Raw genomic sequence first — 22,856 nt, forward strand, 5'->3', positions numbered from 1 at the left:
CTCCTTGCTCCCTCTACATCGTTCTCAAGTGCCTCGCTAGTGAAAGCGCAGCTGTTTGGCCTGCCTATTACGCGAACACCACCCTCCGTTTATGCTCCTCGCTAGCGTACGCTTAGGTCTGTGGAGGGCCGGTTTCGCGAACATCCCCTTCGGTGAGGACCTCGGGCTCTCCGTTGCTCCTCGTCCTCCTTGCTCCTTCTCCTTCGTTGTCATGCGCCTCGCTAGTGAAAAAGCAGCTGTGTGGCCTGCCTATTACGCAAACACCACCCTCCAGTTGGACCTCGGGCTCTCCATGCCTCCTCGTCCTCCTTGCTCCCTCTTCATCGCTCTCATGCTCCTCGCTAGTGAAAGAGAAGCTGTTTGGCCTTCCTATTACGCGAACACCACCCTCCAGTTGGACCTCGGGCTCTCCGTTGCTCCTCGTACTCCTTACTCCCTCTACATCGTTCTCAAGCGCCTCGCTAGTGAAAGAGCAGCTGCTTGGCCTGCCTATTATGTGAACACCACCCTCCAGTTGGACCTGGGGCTCTCCATGCCCCTCGTCCTTCTTGCTCCCTCGCCTTCGTTCTCATCTGCCTCGCTAGTGAAAGACCAGCTATGTGGCCTGCCTATTACGCGAACACCGCCCTCCGTTTGGACTTCAGACACTCCTTGCCTCCTCCTCATCCTTGCTCCCTCTACATCGTTCTCAAGAGCCTCGCTAGCGTACGCTTAGGTCTGCGGAGGGCGGGTTACCTGAACACAGCCTTCCGTTTAGACCTCGGACCCTCAGTGTCTCCTCATCCTCCTTTCCCTTTTTTAAAACATTTTCCTCGCTCTCACGCGCCTCGCTGGCGAGCCCTTAGCTTTGGGGAGGGTGGGTTTTGAGAACCCCACCGTCTGTGAGGAACCCAGTACCTCCTACACACACACACACACACACGAGGCAGTGAGGAGTAGAAGGAGGTTGTTGCTACGCCTGCGTCGCGAAACCAGGGCTCATTGTGTGTGCGCCCGGAGCAGCTACGTGGGAAACACATGGGACAACCGACCAGTTTGGGGCCATGGTTTATTCAACGTGTATTTTCAGTGTGGTTTAACTTGCTAATCTGATCTGAAATACTTTCCTTGAATGTGCCTTAATTTCACCTCTTTTTTATTTCTTCTTTTCTTAGCTTACTGAAAATGTTGGCGACCAAAGGCCGGATCCAGGGATGTGTGCTGCTTGTGCTACTGGCGTTATGTGGGCAAACTGCTCGCTGTCAACATCGATACAAAGGTAAAGTGCAATCCCAGGGTTGTGTGCTGCTTGTGGTACTCGCTTTATTTGGACAAACTGCTTGCTGTCAACATCAATACAAAGATAACAAAAGAATAGCCTAGTGTAACGTAGTGTTTTATGTTTTTTTTTTTTCTAGAATGATTCAAATGTTACTATCATTTCCCCAACCCCGCAGGCTCTGCGACCCGTGAAGAACTGAGACTCCTTCTGGTCGGTAAAACAGGATCGGGAAAGAGTGCATCCGGAAACACCATCCTGGGGGATACGAACGCTTTCAAAGAAGACGTTTCGCCTGAGTCTGTCACCGACGGCTGAGGCAGAGGGCGAAGACGGAAGAAATATCGCTGTGATCGACACTCTGGGGCTGTCTTTTGGATGAAATAGATGAAATGGTGGATTTCAATGGAGGAAACCACTACACCAACGAGATGTATAAGGCGGCCCAGAAGAAACTCGAAGGAGAAAGGCTGAAGAGGAGAAAGGAGGAAGAACAAAGAAAAAGGGAAGAAGAGGAGAGGATCGAATTGAAGGAGCGGTGTAAATTCTTCCGCCTCGCTTCCCTGGGATTATTTGGCACAGGAGCGCACTTTACATCTTATGTTCTCATGGGGCTCGGTGGAGCCCTTGGATATTCTCAGTTAAAGACGCCGAGCTTGACGGTTGGGCGTCTTCTTTACTCGTCGATACCGTGAAAACTGCGTAGGTGTATCACCTACTCGACCTAGTGATCAACGAGTACCGCACCGAAGCGTGCAACGGGTGCAAGACCAATCACCCCAGCCAGAGACAACACGAGTGTCTGCGAGTCTTGGTGTCAGGGTCCCTGTGCCTACCCGGTCGGCTCAGTATGGCTACATATGTTTTTCATTTTGTTCCTGCTCTCTCCCTTCCTCTCTTTCCCTCCTCCCTCTGCCAGGGCGGAGCTCACCTGTGGGCTTCTGCCCTTGGTCCACGCACCTGGTCGCCATCACGCACCTGTGGCTCGTTACGAGAGTGTTCCAGCTCCTTTATAAGACGGCAGCTCTGTGTTTCTCGTGGCTGGACGGTTGCCGACCCGCATTCCCTGGACCAACCCCTGTGTTTCCTGAGTGATTGAGTGTGCGAGGAGTGGAGTACGTCATCGTGTTTTCTGTGGAGTGTGGAGAGGAGCGTGAGGAGTGGACGGAGTGCGTGTGGACTTTCAGCGTCTTTTCCCTTTGTGTGTGGACCCCCGGAGCCCGGCTTCCCCCTCACCTCTGTAAATAGATCACCTGGTGTGCTGTAATAAAGATTCTTGTGTTTCCCAACTCAGAGCCTGCGCGTGTGTCCGTTCCATCCCGCTGTGACACTTGGAGGATGACTTTTACGCTGAACATTATTACAGCATCAGGAAAAGACTCCTCACGCCGCGTTTCATTCCTTCCATTCAACGTCTCCTGATCATGTATTCACAGCCACCGAAGGCGCTGTACAGCACCGAGCACCTGAAACACGGACAGTTTGTTGATATTGTAATCAAAAATACAGCCCCGGGGGGGAGGGGGGGTATTTTAAAAATGCACCTCCCTATTGCGCATGTCCCTAAAAGGTATGGCCTTCCAGATTGCCTCAGTTGTATCGTGAGTGTAATTTCAAATAAAATAAAATAAAACTCCGAAGCGTCTGTGTTCTGTATTCTTCTTCTTCTTCTTCTTATTATTATTATTATTATCATTATTGTGATTATGCTTCATTTTTATGTACTGGGGTATCAATGACCCCCACGCTGCCGCAGCAGCTTCTGTGCGTGGCCCCCAAGTGCTACGTTTTCTTTCCCGATCCCCTGACGAACCCATTAGAATCGCTCTGGGGCACTCTTCGACCCCAAATGATCGTTCTGTTTTTTTCATTTTCATTCACCTGTCTCTACTGAGGGTGGGGTACTTTGGGACCCCCGGGGTCTGGGGCTGCCCCGAAGGGGAGCACAAGGGTTAATTGTGTTTGACTTTTGCCACCAGTGCTCACCATTATGCAACACAGGTGCATCACAATGATAATATGTTGACAAGATGTGTCTAAACAGGTGAAAAGTGCTCATGGTTGTATGGGGTGGCTGTAGCTCAGGTGGTAGAGCAGGTCATCCACTGATCGGAAGGTTGGTGGTTCGATTCCTGGCTTCCCCTAGTCTACATGCCAAATATCCTTGGGCAAGATACTAACCCCAAATTGCTCTCCGATGCATCCATCGGAGTATGAATGTGTGTGAATGTTACCTATGAAGCACTTAGAAAGATGTGCTTGTGCTTGTGTGAATGGGTGAATGCATAAGTTGTGTAAAGCGCTTTGAGTGCTCAGATGAGTAGAAAAGCGCTATATAAGAACCAGTCCATTTACCATTTACCATGGTTTGAAACAATGGATCCAAAGACATGCAAAGCAAGAGTTTGAGGAGGATGAGGAGGTCTAGGACACCAGGGAATGAGGAGGAGGTGGAGGTAAAGGAACATAATTGCCCATTGGCTTATTGTAAATGTCCCTGGTCAGCAAGGAGGGAATGTCACTCTGTGCGCAGCCATCAGCCAACGAGGGTTACTCCACTGCCATGCCATTTTAGGACCCTATAACACTATGCTTCTCGTTGCTTTTCTTGATAGTCTGAGACAACATATGTTCCAGCGGGACTGCAGGGAACCAGCACAAACCAGAGCAGCCCCACTACGTTGTTGTTTGGGATTACGTTAGCTTCGATTACATTGCTATGGTTGATGACTGGTGTTCTAACATCTTTCTGCCTGCATACTCTCCCTTTCTAAACCTGATAGAGGAGTTATTTTGGGCATGGCGGTGGAAAGTGTACGACAAAGAACCATATGTCCATGTGCACCACCTCCAGGCCGTGGAAGATGCCTACCTTGACATATCAGTATAGACCTTATGGATTTGTGTTTACTGTTTTGGGAATACGAGGCATAGTTTCAAGAAATGTGTTTAAGCAATCAAGAAAAACTGTAATCAGCTACCATCTCTCCTATGGATTCTTTAATGTCTACAGTCTCAGATCAACACAGCCCTGCCCTTCAGCACTATCAGCAGCAGGAGCAGCAGCCAACCCCTCAACAGCAACATTGTACCTAGGGCTGCCACAAACGATTATTTTGATAGTCGACTAGTCACTGATTATTTTTGATTAGTTGACTAATCAGATCATGCATCGATTGGACGTAAAACGTACAGCTTATTGCACCAGCAGCATCTGCTCTTATATAACTATCATTAGCTTACAGCTTTAAGTGTTTAAGGTATGTGCTAACTAAAAATAAAGACAAGATGATATTTCATTAAATTGTAATGAAATCTGCAGATAGTTTCGGTGAAGTTTATGAAAATATGTTAAACGTTTATTTTGTGACCCAGAAAGAATAATAAGAGTAATATTAAAACTAACTAGCTGCCGCCATTGTTGGAAACTGAGCAGGGCCGCGCTATGAATTCTGGGACACAGCTGCTTCTTCTTCAGGGTTTAACGGCAGCTAATTCTAATTCCTGAATATTCTTTTTTTTTTTTCTTTTTATGTGATGAGAAAGAAATTATTTTACATCTCATCACAGCTTTCCCTGCTTCCCAGAGAACAGATGTTGATGTTCCAAGGTCATTATAGTCTAAATATAAAGTCCACTCCTTTTATAAAATGTTGAATAAATTCTTCATCTTTGAGCAATGATGTATTAATCTCCAGTTTTTACTTGGTGGAATGTTCTTCTGATGTATTAGTGTTAAAGATAGAGGAGCATGATCGCTGACAGCTATAGGGTGTATCTCGGTGTCTGAAATGTCACTCAACAGTGAGCTGCTGACTACGAAATAATCGTGATGAGAGTAGGAGTGATGGACATATGAGAAAGTATATTCCTTACGGTTGAGGTGAAGGGAGCGCCATGCGTCGCCAAGACCAAAGTCGCTCATATACTGTTTGATTATATTTGTGGACTGCAAATTGTGCTGAGTTCCTGCTGTATTGAGCCTATCCATTTCTTCATTTAGTCCAAAGTTGAGGTTGCCCCAAGAAGTGCGCAATCTGGGTGTTCAGAGAGTGCACTAAAAAAAAAAAATTGGAAGAAGCTATGTACTTACAATACATAGCTTTTTGTTAAGTATAGATAATTTAATGATTAGGAATCTACCCTCTGGATCTATAAATGTGAGTACTGAGAAATTAATATCTTTATGTATTAAAATTGCTTCTCCCCTTTGTCTAAAGTTGTAGGAGGCGGAGAACACAGTGGGAAACTCAGGTATTTTAAGTTCATTTATAGCTGTGACAGGTCTGTTTGTGTCTTGTAATAAAACAACGTCTGCCTGTAGTTTTTTAAGCTGGTTAAATATTTTAACCTCTTTTCTCTGGAGACAGCTCCATGCACATTCCATGTGACAAACTTTAGTGCGCCCATAGTTTTATGCGTATAGCTAGTGATGCACGCTGCATGCATCGGGTGAGGACAATGGAAATACATCACTCGTTTGTAAATAGAAAGAAGAAAAATGTGTGGCGAGATGCTCCATAAGTGTCTTGAAACGGCTGTGTGCAGGCAGGAAAGGACCCAAATGCAGACTCATACACGGAGACGAGACTTAAACTCAAAACCAGCTTTATAAGAGGAAACACCTGGGAACCACGGCTGGCACAAATTACACAGACGAGACTAGGAAGAGCAAACACAACATGACGCACACTGACAAGAGACTATCAAAATAAAACAGGAAGTACTGGAGGGAGAGAGAAAACACAGAGGAGCACGAGGGAGAGAGAGGCCATGACGAGCTTGGGAAAATAGATAAACATGACGGAATAAAACAGAAGGAGGGAAAACAAGGCACAAAAGCTCACATCACTATTTAAAGACAGACACACAGAGGGAGACACAAAGGGCAAAGACACAAGGGGAAATCTAATCAACAATTCTAAACAGAACAACCCAGGTAATATAGAATAAACAGAGTGGACCTCAAACATAAATAATAAGACAAAATGACAAAAGACACAAGAAAACTCAAAACACTGGTCCATGATAATAAGTCTGATTATGTGTGTGCATATTAGCTAATATGAGCAAGTGTATACACGCTTGAGTGTGTGTCTGTGTGTACTGTGAGGCTGTTGTGGATATGCTGCCCTTGAGCGTGTGTGTGTGTGTGTGTGTGTGATTGTGCTATGTGCATATGTAGAAATGGAGGGTGTTGTTTGTGGCTGCGTAGGGAAACAGGTGATCGAAAGGAGAAGGAAAGAAACCAAGGAAAGGGTGAGCGGGAGGGATGAAAGAGAAAACTGAACAACAACAAAAACAAAACATTGTATTTAATGCATTAACGGAGAATGACGGAGTTTTATCTGCTATAAGACACTGAAATAGCAAATTGATATTAATAAGTTAAACAGGTGTTAATGCAAGAGAATATAAAAGGAAAAAAAAGAAAAATGTAGTAGATTTTTATCTGGAGTGAAGTCAATACAACCACAGAACAGTGCTGGGGTCGCGATAGATCTTGTCCGTCCACGTAGAGCCAGTCCCACAGTGATGACAGCACGGGAGCTCTTTTGAATGAAGCTGAGTCAGACTGGGGACAGGACCTTGTGTGGTTCCAGGATCTCAGGCAAAGGCCTGAAGTGGCATAGGTTTTGAGTTCTGAGTCCTCTTTACTGGAACTAGAAGGTATGATTCGATCATTGGGACAACTGCTCTTGGTGCAACCTAGGTCCCGGCTGAAGACCAGAGGTGACCGTGCCTTTGCTACTGCTGCACCCAACCTCAGGAACAATCTTCCAGCTGACATTCACACACCTGAATCTATTCAATCTTTTAAACTACAATTGAAAGCTTATTTATTTAATCTAGCATTCCTGGCTAGTTAGAGTTTTTATTAGGTAGGATTCATTGTACTTTGCAATTGCACCTATATGCAATCGTAACTTATATTATTATATTACCGGTATAATCTTCCAGTTGATATTCCCGTGTCGGAATTATTTGATCTTTTGAATTACGATCAATAACTTATTTATTTAACTTAAATTTTTTTCATCTGGTAGTGTTTTTTGCACTTCACTATCGCATCCTTATGTAATTTTAATTTTATGTAATTTTATTTTTATTTCCTACTATTGTACTATTGAGAAGCACTTTGGTGTACCTCTGGTCTTTAAATGTGTTATATAAATGAAGTTGTATTGTATTGTACTCTTCACTTCACCATACTTCTTCTTTCGTCGCGAGCCGCCGCTGCAGGCCTGGGATTCAAACAGCAGAGAAGGTGGTGAGCTGGAGATTGGAGGAGTGAATGTTGACAGGGAGAACCCTCCCATTCTGATCACCGGAGACTTGGACGAGGACCAAGCAGTTGATTCATTTGGCCAGAGTCACGTGATCAGTGACGTCATTAAAAAGCTTCATTAAATGCTTTGGTACTTGATTCAGTGGTTTATAAGGAAGTGAATCATTTGCGGGATTTGTGGAGTTTTTTGATGGTGAGAGACAGCAAACCAGTGATTATTCTGTTGAGAGATATGCAGCCAGCCAGGGTGGGAGGAGGTTCTGTCATGTGGGAGTATTTTGAGTTGATTTTGGTCACAACAGAAGCATACTCCATAATGTGTTGTGCATTATTATATGTATATTATATGCAATTTTAATCTATTGTATTTACCAACATCAAGAAGTCACAAGCAAAGAAAGACCACACCATGGCACAAGGAAAGTTTATTGATGAAAATTATTTATTAAACAAATAAACATAACAATTTCTTCACCCCCAAAAATACATGTTCAAAGCAACACAACGGTGGCCCAACATCAGATAGAACTGTTGTCAGAGTTATATTGTTGGATTGTTATATATGCTTAGAAACATATAATCATATATGCTTAGAGGTATATAATCGATTGTATAATGACAGGATGTCTGATCCTTAGTAGTCTACAAAGACTCTGTGTGCGTTCCAGAGCACTCTGGCATACACACACATCCTAAGGTCATGAGAGAGGTCGTACCTTCTTTTTCTGATTTATAGTATAGGAGGACACCTACTCTGTGTCTGTTTAGGTGAACTGTTGGACTCACAGGCGCCAGCAGATCATTCACAGGGTCACATCTTGACACACACACACACAGACACACACACATACCTACACTACACACAGACGAGGTACTCTTTGTTCACACGTACGCCTGTGTAAGATGTCATATGTTAATGAACCTATGCATATTCATGTAACCGCAATAAAAGGCAGTGCTACAGGGGAGCTGACTGAGAGTGACTGGGGTTCGAGCGGCAGGAACAGTGCTCGTCTCAGTCATCTCCCTCGTGCACAAGATCACACAAAGAGCTCTGGTGACTTGCGTCTTGCTTTTGCTAGTTGCAGTAAATTGCCTCGGCTGTTCCAGCAACAGGTTTGTGCCAACATAAACCTAACAACTGTGAACTCCACTCTGTAGCATGGGCAGTCATAATGAAGCAGTTCATTTTATTTTGTGGATTCAAGCTGCTCTTCATATTTTTGGCCACCAGATGTCACCAAAGACGACTGTGTTGAAAAGCTTTGAGTAATGAACACAAGCTTCAATGCTTCAGAAAGCTTCATTTGGCCATCACTAACACTGGGAAGCTAGAAAACTAGAAACCTGAAAACTAGAGACTAAGGACGAAGATCACAGGGCGCTCGGAGGAAAAAACACAGTACGGTAAGGGTACGACGCAACAACTAACAGCGAAGCAAAGGACTTAAATACACAAGCATGACAATGAGAGGATTGGGAACAGGTGGCAACACAGCTGGGACAAATAAGACCTAATGAGACAAGGGAAGCAAAATCAGACACACTGCACACAGGACAGGGACTATCTAAATAAAAGAGGAAACACACGACAGGCACAGAGGCACGCTCTTGACACTGAATAGGACAAACACGGAGCACAGGGACAGGAGTAACAAACTGCGACATGAGACACAACTAGGGAGCAAGAAAATAAACATGACAGAATTAAACCTACACTTAACATCAGGGGCACAGGAACAAAACCCAAGAACTAGAAATCACAAAACAGAAAAACTAGAAAGCTAGAAATACAAGACAGGAACTAAAACACTAGCAGTCATAAACCACGATGAACTCAAAGCTTATTAATAACCAGTGTTGGGTAAGTTACTTTAAATTAGTAACTTAGTTACATTACTAGTTACTTCCATCAAAAGTAACTCAGTTACTTCAAGTTACTCGTTACTTTCAAAGTAACTAGTTACTAGGGAAAGTAACTTTGGTTTTATTCAGACTTCTCTTGTTAATGTGTTGCTAACTGGATACCCAGCAAGAGTGCCAGTCTTCTAGCTTGCTTACTTGCCACAAGTGCACTGTGCCACCTAACCAAAGGAAAAAATTATGTGCATATTTCCACGAGAGAAATCCCACGCCTGGACCGTCGTTGACCACCGCCATGATTCTAGCCTACGTCACAGCGTCCTGTGCGCTTTTTACATCCAACACAAAAACTGCAGTCGTGGTGCTTTTGATTGTACTCAGAACTCAGAAATTCTGCCTTCCGAATAGGAAGATGTAGGTAACACCAGACTGCAGATGAGTTGCATACAGGGCTGGACTGGGACAAAAAATCAGCCTGGGCATTTTGACTATAGACCGGCCCACCATTATAGCAAAAATCATAAAGCCTTTGAATGAAAACAAACACTGTTGTGACAGTGATGTACACTGTCTTGATGGTATATATGTATCAATCTATCAATCGTTTGTTGTAAGACTCAGATAATTATTTATTAAAAGCTAGACATTTGAAATGAGAATAAGAAAGTATTTCTTTGTGCCCCCCTCTCCCTGTTAATACCCTACCTGCCCCCATGGCAAAACTTTGCTAGACCCGCCCCTGCACAGTTACCAGCTGTCAGCTACATAGAAAAGGATCCTGGTGTTATTTATCTCTCAGAAACAGTTCATAACTTCCCTTCAACTCATTCATGTTAACTAAAAGGTAAACCTGTTTCTCCATCACCTGTTCAGCTCTGATGATTCAGTAAGGACATCTCCTGGTTTCATCTGGTTTCCCACTCACCAGATATACAAACCAATATCATGACCAGCAGCTTTACAGCTGTGGCTCCAGCAAACATCAGCTGATAGTAGAAAGTAATATTAAATAAATTCTAACAACAGCTGATCAAACGTGCTGCTGTTGTTTAACGTGACATCCGGTGGTTTCCTCTTTCTGGCGCAAAGTGGGCGATAAACAAACAAGAGGGAAAAGCCGATCAGCTGATCATTGATCAGTTTCATGATTAAAGTAGCAACAGGAGAGGGAGGGGGAGAGAATGAGAGGAGAAGAGGCAGCTGTGCAGCGTAAACACAGAATAACTCCAGCTTTGTGTCTTTTTCATTGTAGCTGAAGTCCGGGACAAACTGTTCCTTTTCACCTAAATACGAAACGCGTAATAATTTCTCTGAATATGAGACGATTCCGTTTTTTAGGGAACGGTTGGCAACTCTAATAATTAACCGTATGAACAAAATAAAGTTCAACATCAGTAACATAGCACCACCCAGCTGTATAGAAACCCCGTCATGCTAGCTAGCACGCAGTACGAAAAAGTCAGCACAACGAAAATAAACTCCAACTAAACTTGGTTTATATCTGACCCAGATAGACTGCAGGTCATAACTTCTTACCTGAAGTTCAGTTCACCTGATACTCGGACCGGTGGCCGCCTCGGGTCTCTCCTCCTGCCTCCCCTTTCTCTCATGCACCTGCTGGCCTCCACCACTTGCTAATGTTACTGAATCTGTGGAAGCTCCGCGATAGCCACCACACGAAGTAACGAATAACGAGCCTATCTAAATCCCAGTAACGAGTAACGCGTTCCTGATTTTGGCATAATAACTAGTTACCGTGGTCGTTACCACAATAATAACGTAGTTACTGTAACGCGTTACTTAATAACGCGTTAGTCCCAACACTGTTAATAACACAGAACACAAAGCACTGGGTCACGGACCCAGGACGGTGAAATAGCTTCAGTGATAAATCTTTGTTTTTACTTGTGAACTATGTAAGCTGAGACCAATGAACTAATGATCACGGTATTCAAAATCAAAGCTGATATTTTCTGAATTTTTCTCTCAATAGTTATATGGTGCATCTATTTTTATATGATTTTACTGTAGTTCAGCCACTTCCATTATGAAATAATTAGAACTTAATTTGAATAAAAGTACTCAGAATGACTTGTAATATTTTTGGTGATCCTGTGACCTTCCCTCATCACATCAAAATGCTGACATATCATTTGTGTTAGCATGCTTGTGTACTAGCTAAAGCTATAGGGTTAAATGTGATAATTATTTTATTTTTTATATACGCTAAATATTAAGCATAATAATATGCTAAAGTCACCATTATCCATTAGCATAAAGCTGTAATAGTTTCAGGTGTAAAACTTGCAGATAGTTTTACTATTACCATTTTACTTACTTATTTTTCTTTATTTTCTGACTATCACTTCCTACATTTTTACAGAAATATCTCTATTTGTATAACTGCATTATCAAAACAGCTCATTACTTTAGGTTTAAGATATTTGAGGTGAGTTGTTTCCTGTCACTGTGCATCTATAAACACCAACTCTTTCAGTGTAGTTTGCTACATATATCTGTAAGTCAAAGGTGCAGCTGCTGTATTTTGTCTACTTATCTAGTCCAGTGTCAGGCTTCACCAGAGTCATTCATGCCTATTTAGCATCACCAATTAACCCAACTCCATGCATGTCTTTGGGCTGTTGGGAGGAATTTGAAGTACCTACAAAGGGAAAAGATCCCAGGATGGATCTAAAAATTATAACCTTCTTGCTGTGAGGCAATAGCTCTAACCACTATATCACTGTGCTGTCACTGCTGAAGTTCTGTTTTTGCACATTGTGAAGCAACATTTAAAACAAAACAAAGTATGCTAACGTTGTGTTATTCAAAGGCTGCTTGAACATAAGAGGCACTCTAGTGCAGGCTACACTTGTTAGTTTGGCGTAGCTAATTGTACTGTTGTTGGACTGATTCATAACAGCTGAAATACAGCAAAAATACAAATTGTATTCTTTTCTGTTGTGTAATTTTATTATAATATGACCAACTGTGTTTCAGTTAGCTAAAAATCACAGGTCATTTACTCACCGGAGGGTTGGTGGTTCGATCCCAAGCTCCTCCAGTCTACATGCCAAATATCTTTGGGCAAGATACTAACCCCATGTTTCCCTCTGATGCATCCGTTGGAGTGTGAATTGGAGTGAATGTCAGATAGAAGCACTAAAAACCTTAGATAATGTGCTTGTGTGAATGGGTATGATCGGGTGAATGCACCAGTTGTAGAAAGCACTTTTAGTACTCAGTGAGAGTAGAAAAGCGATATATAAGAACCAGTACATTTACCATTTAAAGTCCTTTAATTTTTTATTTTTATTTTTGAAATCGACAGTGCACCATATAATCCGGTGCGCCTTATGTATAAATTCTGGTTGTGCTTACTGACCTCAAACCGATTTTATGTGGTACACAGCGCTCAAAAATCTGTCAAAAAACATTTTAAAAAAAATGGTAAATGGTCTGTATTTGTATAGCGCTTTACTTGGTCCTAAGGACCCCAAAGCACTTTACTCTATACACAATCATCCACCCATTCACACACTGCTGATGGCAAGCTACAGTGTAGCAACAGCCGCCCTGGGGCGCATTGACAGAGGCGAGGCTGCCGGACACTGGCGCCACCGGGCCCTCTGACCACCACCAGTAGGCAACGGGTGAAGTGTCTTGCCCAAGGACACAACGACCGAGACTGTCGGAGCTGAGGCTCGAACCGGCAACCTTCTGATTACAAGACAAACGCCCAACTCTTGAGCCACAGTCGATCAACAAATTTTAGTACAACTTTGGTAAGCTACGAAGCCACACGCTTGATGGATTGTCGGAGCATTATGGCTACCGTAGTCAGGAGCCTCGCGGAGTAATCGGGGTCCTAAACTCCGTCCATTTCAGGTCCCAAAGTCAAACAAACACTGCGGCATCACTGAGAGTTAAAAACTGTCTAAATTCTTTCATCTTTAATAAAATGATCAGTGTTGCTGCTTTACCAGGCGTAACAATTAAGTTTAACATCCAGGCATCCATGAAAACAGAATTTATTAAATTTAACAGAGTTAGAAGTTAGCAGGAAGTTAGCTCGCTAGCTTCCACCTAAACATGATATAGCATGTTAAGACTGAGAGATTTCTGAAAAAATTCAAACGTACAGCTCTGTTATCACTTCAAACATAAATGAAGACAGAAAACTAAACAGCAGTGACGTTTGTAGGGTTACTGAAGTTGGACTAGCTGGCATATAATGATGTGCAAAATTATCGCTAGTGACACAGCCATGTTAGAATAACATAAACACAGTGAAGCTGGAGGATGAACGCTAACTTTTTTCCACTCGATAAAAGTTAACGTGAAGGTTCCTGATGGTTAGGGACAAATGCAATCGCATGGCAGGATGCTTTAAACGGACCAAACTTCAGTCAGGAGAACAACTGAGATAATCCATCCACAATACGAGGTTAGTCATTAATATACTGCAACAACACGGGAATAGAGCTGCTGCGACAGAATTCAGTATTAATAATTCAATGGTACAAAAGTGGAGGAAGCAAGAAGAATGAGTTGAGTAAAGTTTGACTTATCTGACTGCTTTGTTTGCTTAATGCGCCTTATAATCCGGTGCGCTTTATGGTCCGAAAAATACGATACTATTACTTGAGTAAAGAAGCAGTTCTTCAACCTTTGCAGGAAGATCTGTACTTATACTTAAGTTACCAGTGTGTGTACTTTATCCACCTGTGGTTGTAACATTGTAACACAACAGTAACACATTTAAAATGTGCTTATTGATGATGTCAATTTATTTTTACTGTACTCCATTTGACCTTTTGTGTACATAAATAGGTCAAAACACAACAATGACAATTAGCGAGCGGAAAAATTAAATAATGAGTGTGACATCAATAAAACAAAATAAAAAGTTATGGTAAAGCTTAATAAAGTTAACATAACAATAACAGTATTAAGTACATACGCTGCTGTTAACTTTTTAACAATAAAATTAAATATCCAAAAATATATTGACACAGTTACTCTTCTTTCTTTTTTTTTTACTGTGCCTTATTTAGCATTCAAAATCTTCCTTAAGCAAGTTAGAAAACTGGCTTCTCTAGTATTTGGTGCAGGGCAAGAAGTAGCTGTTGCTCAGCACACGGTACAGCCTCCCGCTCCACATGGCATACTCAAACATTTGTGGTCCACTGTAGAGGTAGGTGTACCCTGCAGAACAGAGATGCTACATGTTAGTGCTGCATAACAGACCAGAGGGATTTTTAAACATGTTAAAATAGCAATCATTCATTACATGTAAACTCAAAAGATAAAAACAGAAATATCAAAAACAGAAGTCATTGTCTCGTTTCAGTGGTCTTCAAGCCTGAATTGCTGCTCACCTCCTTGCTGCAGAGCTGCAGTCACTTTGGAGGTCATTCCCAAGAAGGTCTCATCCACCTGTTTGGGGAATCCTTTATCCATCTTCTTTGTGGCCTCATTATAACTGGGAAAAGAAAAATGTATTTAGATTCATCTAACATTTGTAATACAACTTGTAAGCTGCTGTATGGAAATCGGTTGCCTAATTTTCTCAGGTCTTAGTGGAACACACCTGTAGTATTCACTGCCTACAAAGAACAGAGTCTTCCCACTTTGTTCGTCATAGAGGGCCGCATCAACTTTCTTCACGGTTTTGGGCAGACCAAAGCTGGATATTGGTTTAGGATAGCCACTTACAAGATCATAGCCGCTGAAAGCCCACACCTTCTGACCTGTCAACAAATAAGAAGTAGACTTTATAGTAAAGCTATGTAAAGGCACAAAAATGCTGACTTCAAAGGAGTGCTGCATTAGGTGGACACTGGCAAAGCATACCTTTAAAAAGTAAGACACGGTCTGATTGTTGGCTCTCATAAGCAGCATCAATGTCAACAGGAGCATCGGGCCAGAAATTTGTGATGAGAGTTTGCTGAGGTGTGTTGCTCTGAGGGTGGTTGCGCCAGAAGAATCTGTGAAGACACACACAGAAAATGTACATTAATGTAAATGATCAGTCAGCAAATCTCAGTAGCTCAGGTATTCATGCATTTATTTTGTGATACCTGTCCTTGAAGAAGAGCATCTCTCCTCGCAGTGTGGCAACAGCATCCAAAACCATCGTTGAATCACAGGCATCAGGAGTAGTGGGGGCTGTAGGTCCAGGCATCTCTTCGTCATTTGGACCTGGAGGTAATTTAATAAATATCACACTGTTGTAAGTTGTAAAATTATTTATGCACAGGTTCTTCTAAGATTTTGGTCAACTCAAATATTTTTAATTGAATAAAACCAAAAAAAGAATTTAGCACTCACCATAGAGGGACTGGATGCCATTAACGTCATCCCGGGGAAGAACATAGGTGTCAGGGTTACTGTATGAGTACACTGGGTACATGAGAGCACCGGGGTCATTGGAGTGAGACAAGCCCAGAGAGTGACCAAATTCATGGGCAGCAACCATAAAGAGGACGTAGCCTGAAGTAGAAAACACAGAATGACAATTGGTTACAGCTAAGGATAACTCAGGTCGCACGCTACAGAGTAATAATTTGGACACCACAGTTCATAAAAGTAAACAAACTTACCTGTGTTTGAGCGGAACGTGAACGTTTCATCTTCATCAAAATGGGCATCCCCTCCAATGCCAGCACCGGGAGCAAATGCGTGGGCGAGAGTGCCATCAGGGCCATCAAAGGGGTAATAATCACCATGTGCTGTTAGAAGATAGTAGTTTCAGAGTTGGCCAAACAAAACACAGACACTAAAAAAGCTTAGTGTTCCTGACTGATAGGTGGGATGGTCATGTCTTGTGCAATAATACAATAAAAACGTTCAGTGATTATATTACTTAGTGTGTTTTTAGACTCACCCCGGCGACCAAAGGAGATCATAATATCAGCAATGCCGCTGTAGATCCTTGTGAACGTCAGTGGAGTGACTTTGGCCCACACCTGCAGAGCTTTGTCTATGGACTCATCCACCTCTGCCACAGACATGTCAGGTGTGTAGTTCTCTATCCTGCAGAGCACAACAATATCCAAGAAAATCATTAGTGTGGTCACATTTTCTCACGTTGTGTGTTACGTTGTGTCTTTAGATCATTCACCTGTATGTGAGGCTGTTTTTCTCCCATTTAGCGTTGTTATCAAAAGTGGAGAAATGAGCGACCTGTTCATCGGGAACCCCACAGCGGGGCTTCTTCATCATGGCCAAAGTGTCAGCATCCAGAGACCCGGTGATCTGGAGACCAAAGAATCTCTGCATCTCAGCCAGCTTCTTGTTCAGTGGGCTGATGCCCCTTCTGACAGCTGGACCCTCCTCCTCTGTGAGGTTGAAGAATTTCTTCAGGTAGTTCTGGAAGAGAGAAATATTCAGAGCTTTACACTCAAATATCTGTCAGCATGTTTAAGCTCAAGAAACAAGACAAATAACAACATGGGATGGACAATTAAAATAATCACAACGTTTGTCCACTCTGGCCTATGCCAAAAAATAAAAAACAGCCAAGTACACATACCTTTGCAAAACTTTCATCTTGCCCAGTAATCTGAGATACTGGCATGCAGTAAACTGCCACTGCCAGACCAAGCAGAATGCTCAGAGTCCAAGTCTTCATGCTTCCTCGTTGTGTGCAACTTGTGTCTCAGTGCTGTGAGAAGCTGTTATATAGGCTGGAGTTTGGATGTGTTGAGTAACTACCTGCCGTCAGTGACTAACGAAATGCTCCTTTTATGGTGAAGAGGGGAACTCTGGCTTTGATTGCTCATGACGGTGTTACATGTACAAAAAAACCCAAAACACTGATGTTGAATCATTGTTGCAGTTTGCAGAGGAAATTGGTCATGAGATAATGTTTAGAAGAGCCCCAACATCTGTAATTATCAGAGTTTAGTTCATTTGATTTTTATTCAGATCTGACTTCCATATCCCACAGTGTGAAGAAAATCAAATTGATTTAATGATTTTATGAAGCTCACAGAAGCTCAGCTTTCAACTTTCAAGTTCTAGAAATAAAATTAAAACTACTCCTATTTTCAAGCTCTTGTGCAGAATTGACTTTATAGCTGATGTAAAGCAGATTTAAACACATATTTGAGGATTTTCTTTGTGTGTATTTGTTCCAGAATTATTACTATTTTTTATCACTTTATTGTAATTTTGTTTCCAGAGCTAGTTTCCTTCTTAGCTGTAATTATTTAAAAATTCATTTTCTCAGTGGTAAATGGCCTGTATTTGTATAGCGCTTTACTTAGTCCCTAAGGACCCCAAAGTGCTTTACACTACATTCAGTCATTCACCCATTCACACACACATTCACACACACATTCACACATGGTATTTGGTATCTGTATTTAAGAAGCTCAGAACAGTTATCACAGTTAGATGTTCTTGTCTCATTAAACACTTTCACCTGTGTTTTCTTGTAATGGATGTGTTAACATAAATTTAATATTCTGTCAAACACTGCATTGAGGAATTGAAAGTGTTTTTTTCACTATACACACTTTGGTTTTTGCACGATCCAACATGATTCCAAATGAAAAGAAGTATTTTGCCAGGAATTGGTCATGGAGGGTTTCAAGTGCTGCACATCACATACAGGAAAGGATGATTAATGTTGACTTTGCGACCATTGTGCAACCACATCTTCTACAATGAGCCACCTTTTGAGGTGCGCGGAACAAACCCGTGGACCAAGCTGAAGTCTATTAGCTGAAGTTCTTGAAAAGCCTGTCCTTAATGCACACCATGTACTTTAAACATGTGCCTCACACCAGAGCCAAGACAAGATCAGATTCACTTTACTTTGAGTACTCCAGGAGAGTAGAAAAGCGCTATATAAGAATCAGTCCATTTACCAGAAACATTAAAGTCAGTTTATTCTACACATTCAATAGTGCCCAACCGCATAACATTTTGGAAACTGGAAACTTTTTTTTTCTGTGAGTCGACTGCAGGTGGTTATTTTCCACCTTACCTGTAATTATCCCCAAACACTTTGTGTCAGTGTTACACAATACTGGACACAGGGATGAAGAGTTTTGACTTTATAAAGTAACGTTCAGCCTCAGGTAAATTAGGCAACAGCAGTAAAACGAGACATTCACTCACACACACACACACACACACACACACAGACACACACACACACACACACACAGACACACACACACAGTGAATATGTTTTAATAGAAAAGCAAAGATATCTTTTTTAATCAGGAAAATTACTATTTTTCTTTGCTAAGTAAAAAATAAATCACTGATGGAACGACACGCGCTTAAAATAAATGTTACGTTTGGCTGAATAGCTCTATATCACATGTTGATGTTTGTATAGAGAGATTTAAAATTGAAATTAGCAGCAAAATTAGATTAAAACACACATTTCAAATCACAAAAACTGTACAAATTCCAATATTACATCACTGTATTACACACTGAGGTAAGACTAACCACACACTAACCACTTCTCTGTTTTATACATTGTGGTCATTACTGCCTTCCTTCACTTCACATTCCAGCAGCTCATTAACACGACTGATGGAGTGCACACGTTTTAAGTTGGAGTCGTATTTGTAGTCCAAGTTTCCCTTGAAGAAGTGCACAGATCCTGTGGGGAAATCAATATTCATTTAGAATTTGAAACTTAAAATGTATTGTGGCAAACTGTGTTTGCTGTATGGGGCAAGGACTGTCTGTGTACAGTACATTCAAAAGTATTCATAATGAAAAGGTTTAAGTACCTTGGATAGTACTGCCTTGGTTATAAACCTTTATACCTTACATCTTTTTTTTTACTCTATGTCTATATGCAAGTATTTTCCAATCACAGTTAGTGAAGATATTCTATTAATCTGAGAGTCAAACAGCAAAGGAGCAGAAAAATATCAAGTGTTAGTGTAAATGTACTGTAAATTTTGTTGGATTGAATTTCTTTTTATGAGAAATTGACATTTTAAAGGGCTGTAAAAGAAAAGTGATGTAAGTACCATCATAGAAGACAGCAGCATCTATAGGCATTGGGATCTCTGGCCACTGCTCCTCAACAGACATTGGTGATCCCTCCATCAACCTTTGTTGCTCGTTGTACCTACATTATCACATATAATAATAAAATATAATAGTGATTTTAGAAAAGCAGAGATTTCCATGGGAAGTGTGATAAACTACATGACTACTTTACTTAAAGCACCCTTTTGATGACAAATAGTCAAGTTGGTGAAAGCAGTTGATTCTGCAACCACTTGTAGTAGAGATGTGTAATTTTGTATTACATCAAAGCGTAAGCAGGAAGCCTGTCTGGTCTAGACTGGTTCTCACACAATGATGTTCTGTTTCTATGTGAGAAATAATAACAGTACTCACACATAGCCATACAAAATTCTTTAAAGTAAATTTTACTTTTTTTTTTTTTAAGTTTTCAACAGAAGAGGACAGTCTGGATCTCACATATCTGATTGCTCTTTCATCTACTATCAGGAACACCCATCTATGTAAGATGCCAACAGTGGAAATAGTTTCCTGTCATCTCATTGCATAACGGTGATTCCAGTACATAAACATGTCTCACACCTCTCCATCTACATCAGTCAGTAAAGATGAAATGAAATGGTTAAAGATCAGACAAGTCTTGCTACAGTCCCGATCAAAAGTTTAAGACCACTTGTGAAATGGCAAAAAAATCATACTTTGCATATTTCAGTTTAAGCGTTGTTTTCAATAAATTACACGCTCAAAAAATGTTTTGTCTCACTCCCATTTCTTCTTGCTGCATGCAGAAGCTCCACTTGGAACCTTATTAAGATCCAACCATGCAAAATATGATTTTTTGCCATTTTACAAGTGGTCTTAAACTTTTGATCGTGGCTGTATATTGTTTTTAACTATTTTATGTATGGTGATCTTTCACGTTTTGAAAGATGGCTAAAATTTCATGTATATAGTAGAACAATAACACTGAGTAAAGGTTAACGTATATGAAATGTTATTTAGGATACAAAATGTGTCATAACACATATCACAATATGATGGCTATCACATCTGAGTTAGTTATGATACAATTCATAGTATAACACATAGAAACATAGATAAACATAAATAACACCATTACTAATGATTTATAAAGCCTTTAAATTTCAATTCGCCTACATAAGTTTCACTTGCCATGAGTAAGACATATATTAGTAATTATCCTAAGATCCATGCATAGTAATATTGAGAATCCAGATTGTGCAGATGGTTTCACATCATCCTGCCATTAATAGACACCAAAGGGAGGACAAGACTTTTATGGTCCTTGGATATTTCAAATATAAGTAATAAAGCAGCTTTTTAAACACAGATTTCTATCTACTTATATTAGTCAAGTGTGGGCGTGACACAGATATAGACACACACACATAGTGAATATGTTTCAACATAAAAGGAAAGATGTTTTTTAATCAGGAAAATTACTATTTTTCTTTGCTAAGTAAAAAATAAATCACTCTGATGGAACGACACGAGCTTAAAATAAATGTTACGTTTGGCTGAATAGCTCTATATCACATGTTGATGTTTGTATAGAGAGATTTAAAATTGAAATTAGCAGCAAAATTTGATTAAAACACACATTTCAAATCATGAAAACTGTACAAATTCCAATATTACATCACTGTATTACACACTGCGGTAAGACTAACCATAAGTTAGTCTTACTAACCGTAAGACTAACTTATTTATTTAACTTAGCATTGCCGATTAATTAGTGCTTTGTTTCATCTGGTAGTGTTTTTTGCACTTTACTATCGCATCCTTTTTATTTCCTACTATTGTACTATTGAGAAGCACTTTGGTGTACCTCTGGTCTTTAAATGTGTTATATAAATGAAGTTGTATTGTATTGTACTCTTCACTTCACCATACTTCTTCTTTCGTCGCGAGCCGCCGCTGCAGGCCTGGGATTCAAACAGCAGAGAAGGTGGTGAGCTGGAGATTGGAGGAGTGAATGTTGACAGGGAGAACCCTCCCATTCTGATCACCGGAGACTTGGACGAGGACCAAGCAGTTGATTCATTTGGCCAGAGTCACGTGATCAGTGACGTCATTAAAAAGCTTCATTAAATGCTTTGGTACTTGATTCAGTGGTTTATAAGGAAGTGAATCATTTGCGGGATTTGTGGAGTTTTTTGATGGTGAGAGACAGCAAACCAGTGATTATTCTGTTGAGAGATATGCAGCCAGCCAGGGTGGGAGGAGGTTCTGTCATGTGGGAGTATTTTGAGTTGATTTTGGTCACAACAGAAGCATACTCCATAATGTGTTGTGCATTATTATATGTATATTATATGCAATTTTAATCTATTGTATTTACCAACATCAAGAAGTCACAAGCAAAGAAAGACCACACCATGGCACAAGGAAAGTTTATTGATGAAAATTATTTATTAAACAAATAAACATAACAATTTCTTCTCCCCCAAAAATACATGTTCAAAGCAACACAACGGTGGCCCAATATCAGATAGAACTGTTGTCAGAGTTATATTGTTGGCAATGTTCCCTCTAAGCTGCGCACGTGCGCAATTGCGCACTGCTGGCACAGTCTCTGTGCACAGAAATTCTGCGTTGCGCACAAAAAAAAAATCTAACCTGAATTGAAATTAAAATGAAATCTTTTGGAGATGTGAGCAGGACAGACGGAAAAATTGGGGACTTTATACCAGTTTTTAAATTGTGTTGATAGGCCACGTAAAACCAGAGTTGTGATAAAAAAAAATGCAATGTTTGGTTTCCTTCCTGAATACTGTCGTTGTTTATATTTACTGCGGGAAGAAACGGTTAAATCGGCGTTTTATAAGAAAAAAGGCTCGAAAGCCTGTGAGGAAAAACAAACCCCAACCCCCTCTGCCTTTCCTATTCGTCCAAAAAAGTACCATGTCCACCAATCAAAAAATGATATGGCAACGTGCCATCTAGTTGTTAAGAAACGGGGGAAGTTTTAGGAGTGACGGCGGTGTTTTGAGATGTGAGAGATTTGCGACGTTTAGCGCAAATCTTGTGTAGTTAGTGTGTAGTGTAGTCAACAGTTTTGTTGTGTGTGTCAGCTGAATGTTACAGGTGTTACAGCAGTGATACATCTCCTGTTGTCAGGCCTGCAGGTATCAGGCTGTTGTTCTCCTTTATCTCATAGTGGACAGAAATTATTTTTGGAGTGGCACAAATAATTTGTGTGGCATCAGATTTGACGCAGAACAGCTGATTGTTCTGTAAATAGTTTGAAATGTTTATTTAAAAATGCCTTGGCTGCATTTAAAAAAATAGCTGCAAAAAACTTTGTTTGCCAAACTGAGTTACTTTTTTGAAGAAGTAACTATATAATTAATTGCCCAGCATTGGTCATTATATACTGTATTTTGCAGACAGAGAGTTACAGACTCTCTCCCA

General features: G+C 41.0%; 1 protein-coding gene across 1 annotated transcript; it reads right to left on the reverse strand.

The window, feature by feature from the left end:
- Window positions 1-13,946: 13,946 nt before the first annotated feature.
- Window positions 13,947-17,077, reverse strand: LOC146378615 (collagenase 3-like). Its single transcript, XM_084941486.1, has 10 exons — window positions 16,948-17,077; window positions 16,537-16,784; window positions 16,300-16,448; window positions 16,016-16,144; window positions 15,744-15,905; window positions 15,494-15,614; window positions 15,267-15,400; window positions 15,004-15,163; window positions 14,792-14,895; window positions 13,947-14,618 (listed from the first exon to the last, which is right to left on the reverse strand). Exons 1-10 carry the CDS (start codon window positions 17,044-17,046, stop codon window positions 14,509-14,511), a joined length of 1,416 nt encoding a protein of 471 aa, XP_084797612.1. The 5' UTR covers window positions 17,047-17,077; the 3' UTR covers window positions 13,947-14,508.
- Between the last annotated feature and the right edge of the window lie 5,779 nt (window positions 17,078-22,856).

This window comes from Perissodus microlepis, chromosome 10, assembly GCF_051167445.1.
Source record: "Perissodus microlepis isolate ML-2025 ecotype Zambia chromosome 10, ASM5116744v1, whole genome shotgun sequence".
In the NCBI taxonomy this organism is placed as follows: Eukaryota; Metazoa; Chordata; class Actinopteri; order Cichliformes; family Cichlidae; genus Perissodus; species Perissodus microlepis.

What these genes read in the sequence shown, in the direction of transcription:
- LOC146378615 (XM_084941486.1), bottom strand. Translation starts at nt 17,046, where the DNA reads ATGAAGACTTGGACTCTGAGCATTCTGCTTGGTCTGGCAGTGGCAGTT. An exon ending in AAAAACAGCCTCACATACAG is followed by an intron (nt 16,449 to 16,536) that starts GTGAATGATCTA and finishes TGTGCTCTGCAG; the next exon opens with GATAGAGAACTACACACCTG. An exon ending in GTAGGCAGTGAATACTACAG is followed by an intron (nt 14,896 to 15,003) that starts GTGTGTTCCACT and finishes TTCTTTTCCCAG; the next exon opens with TTATAATGAGGCCACAAAGA.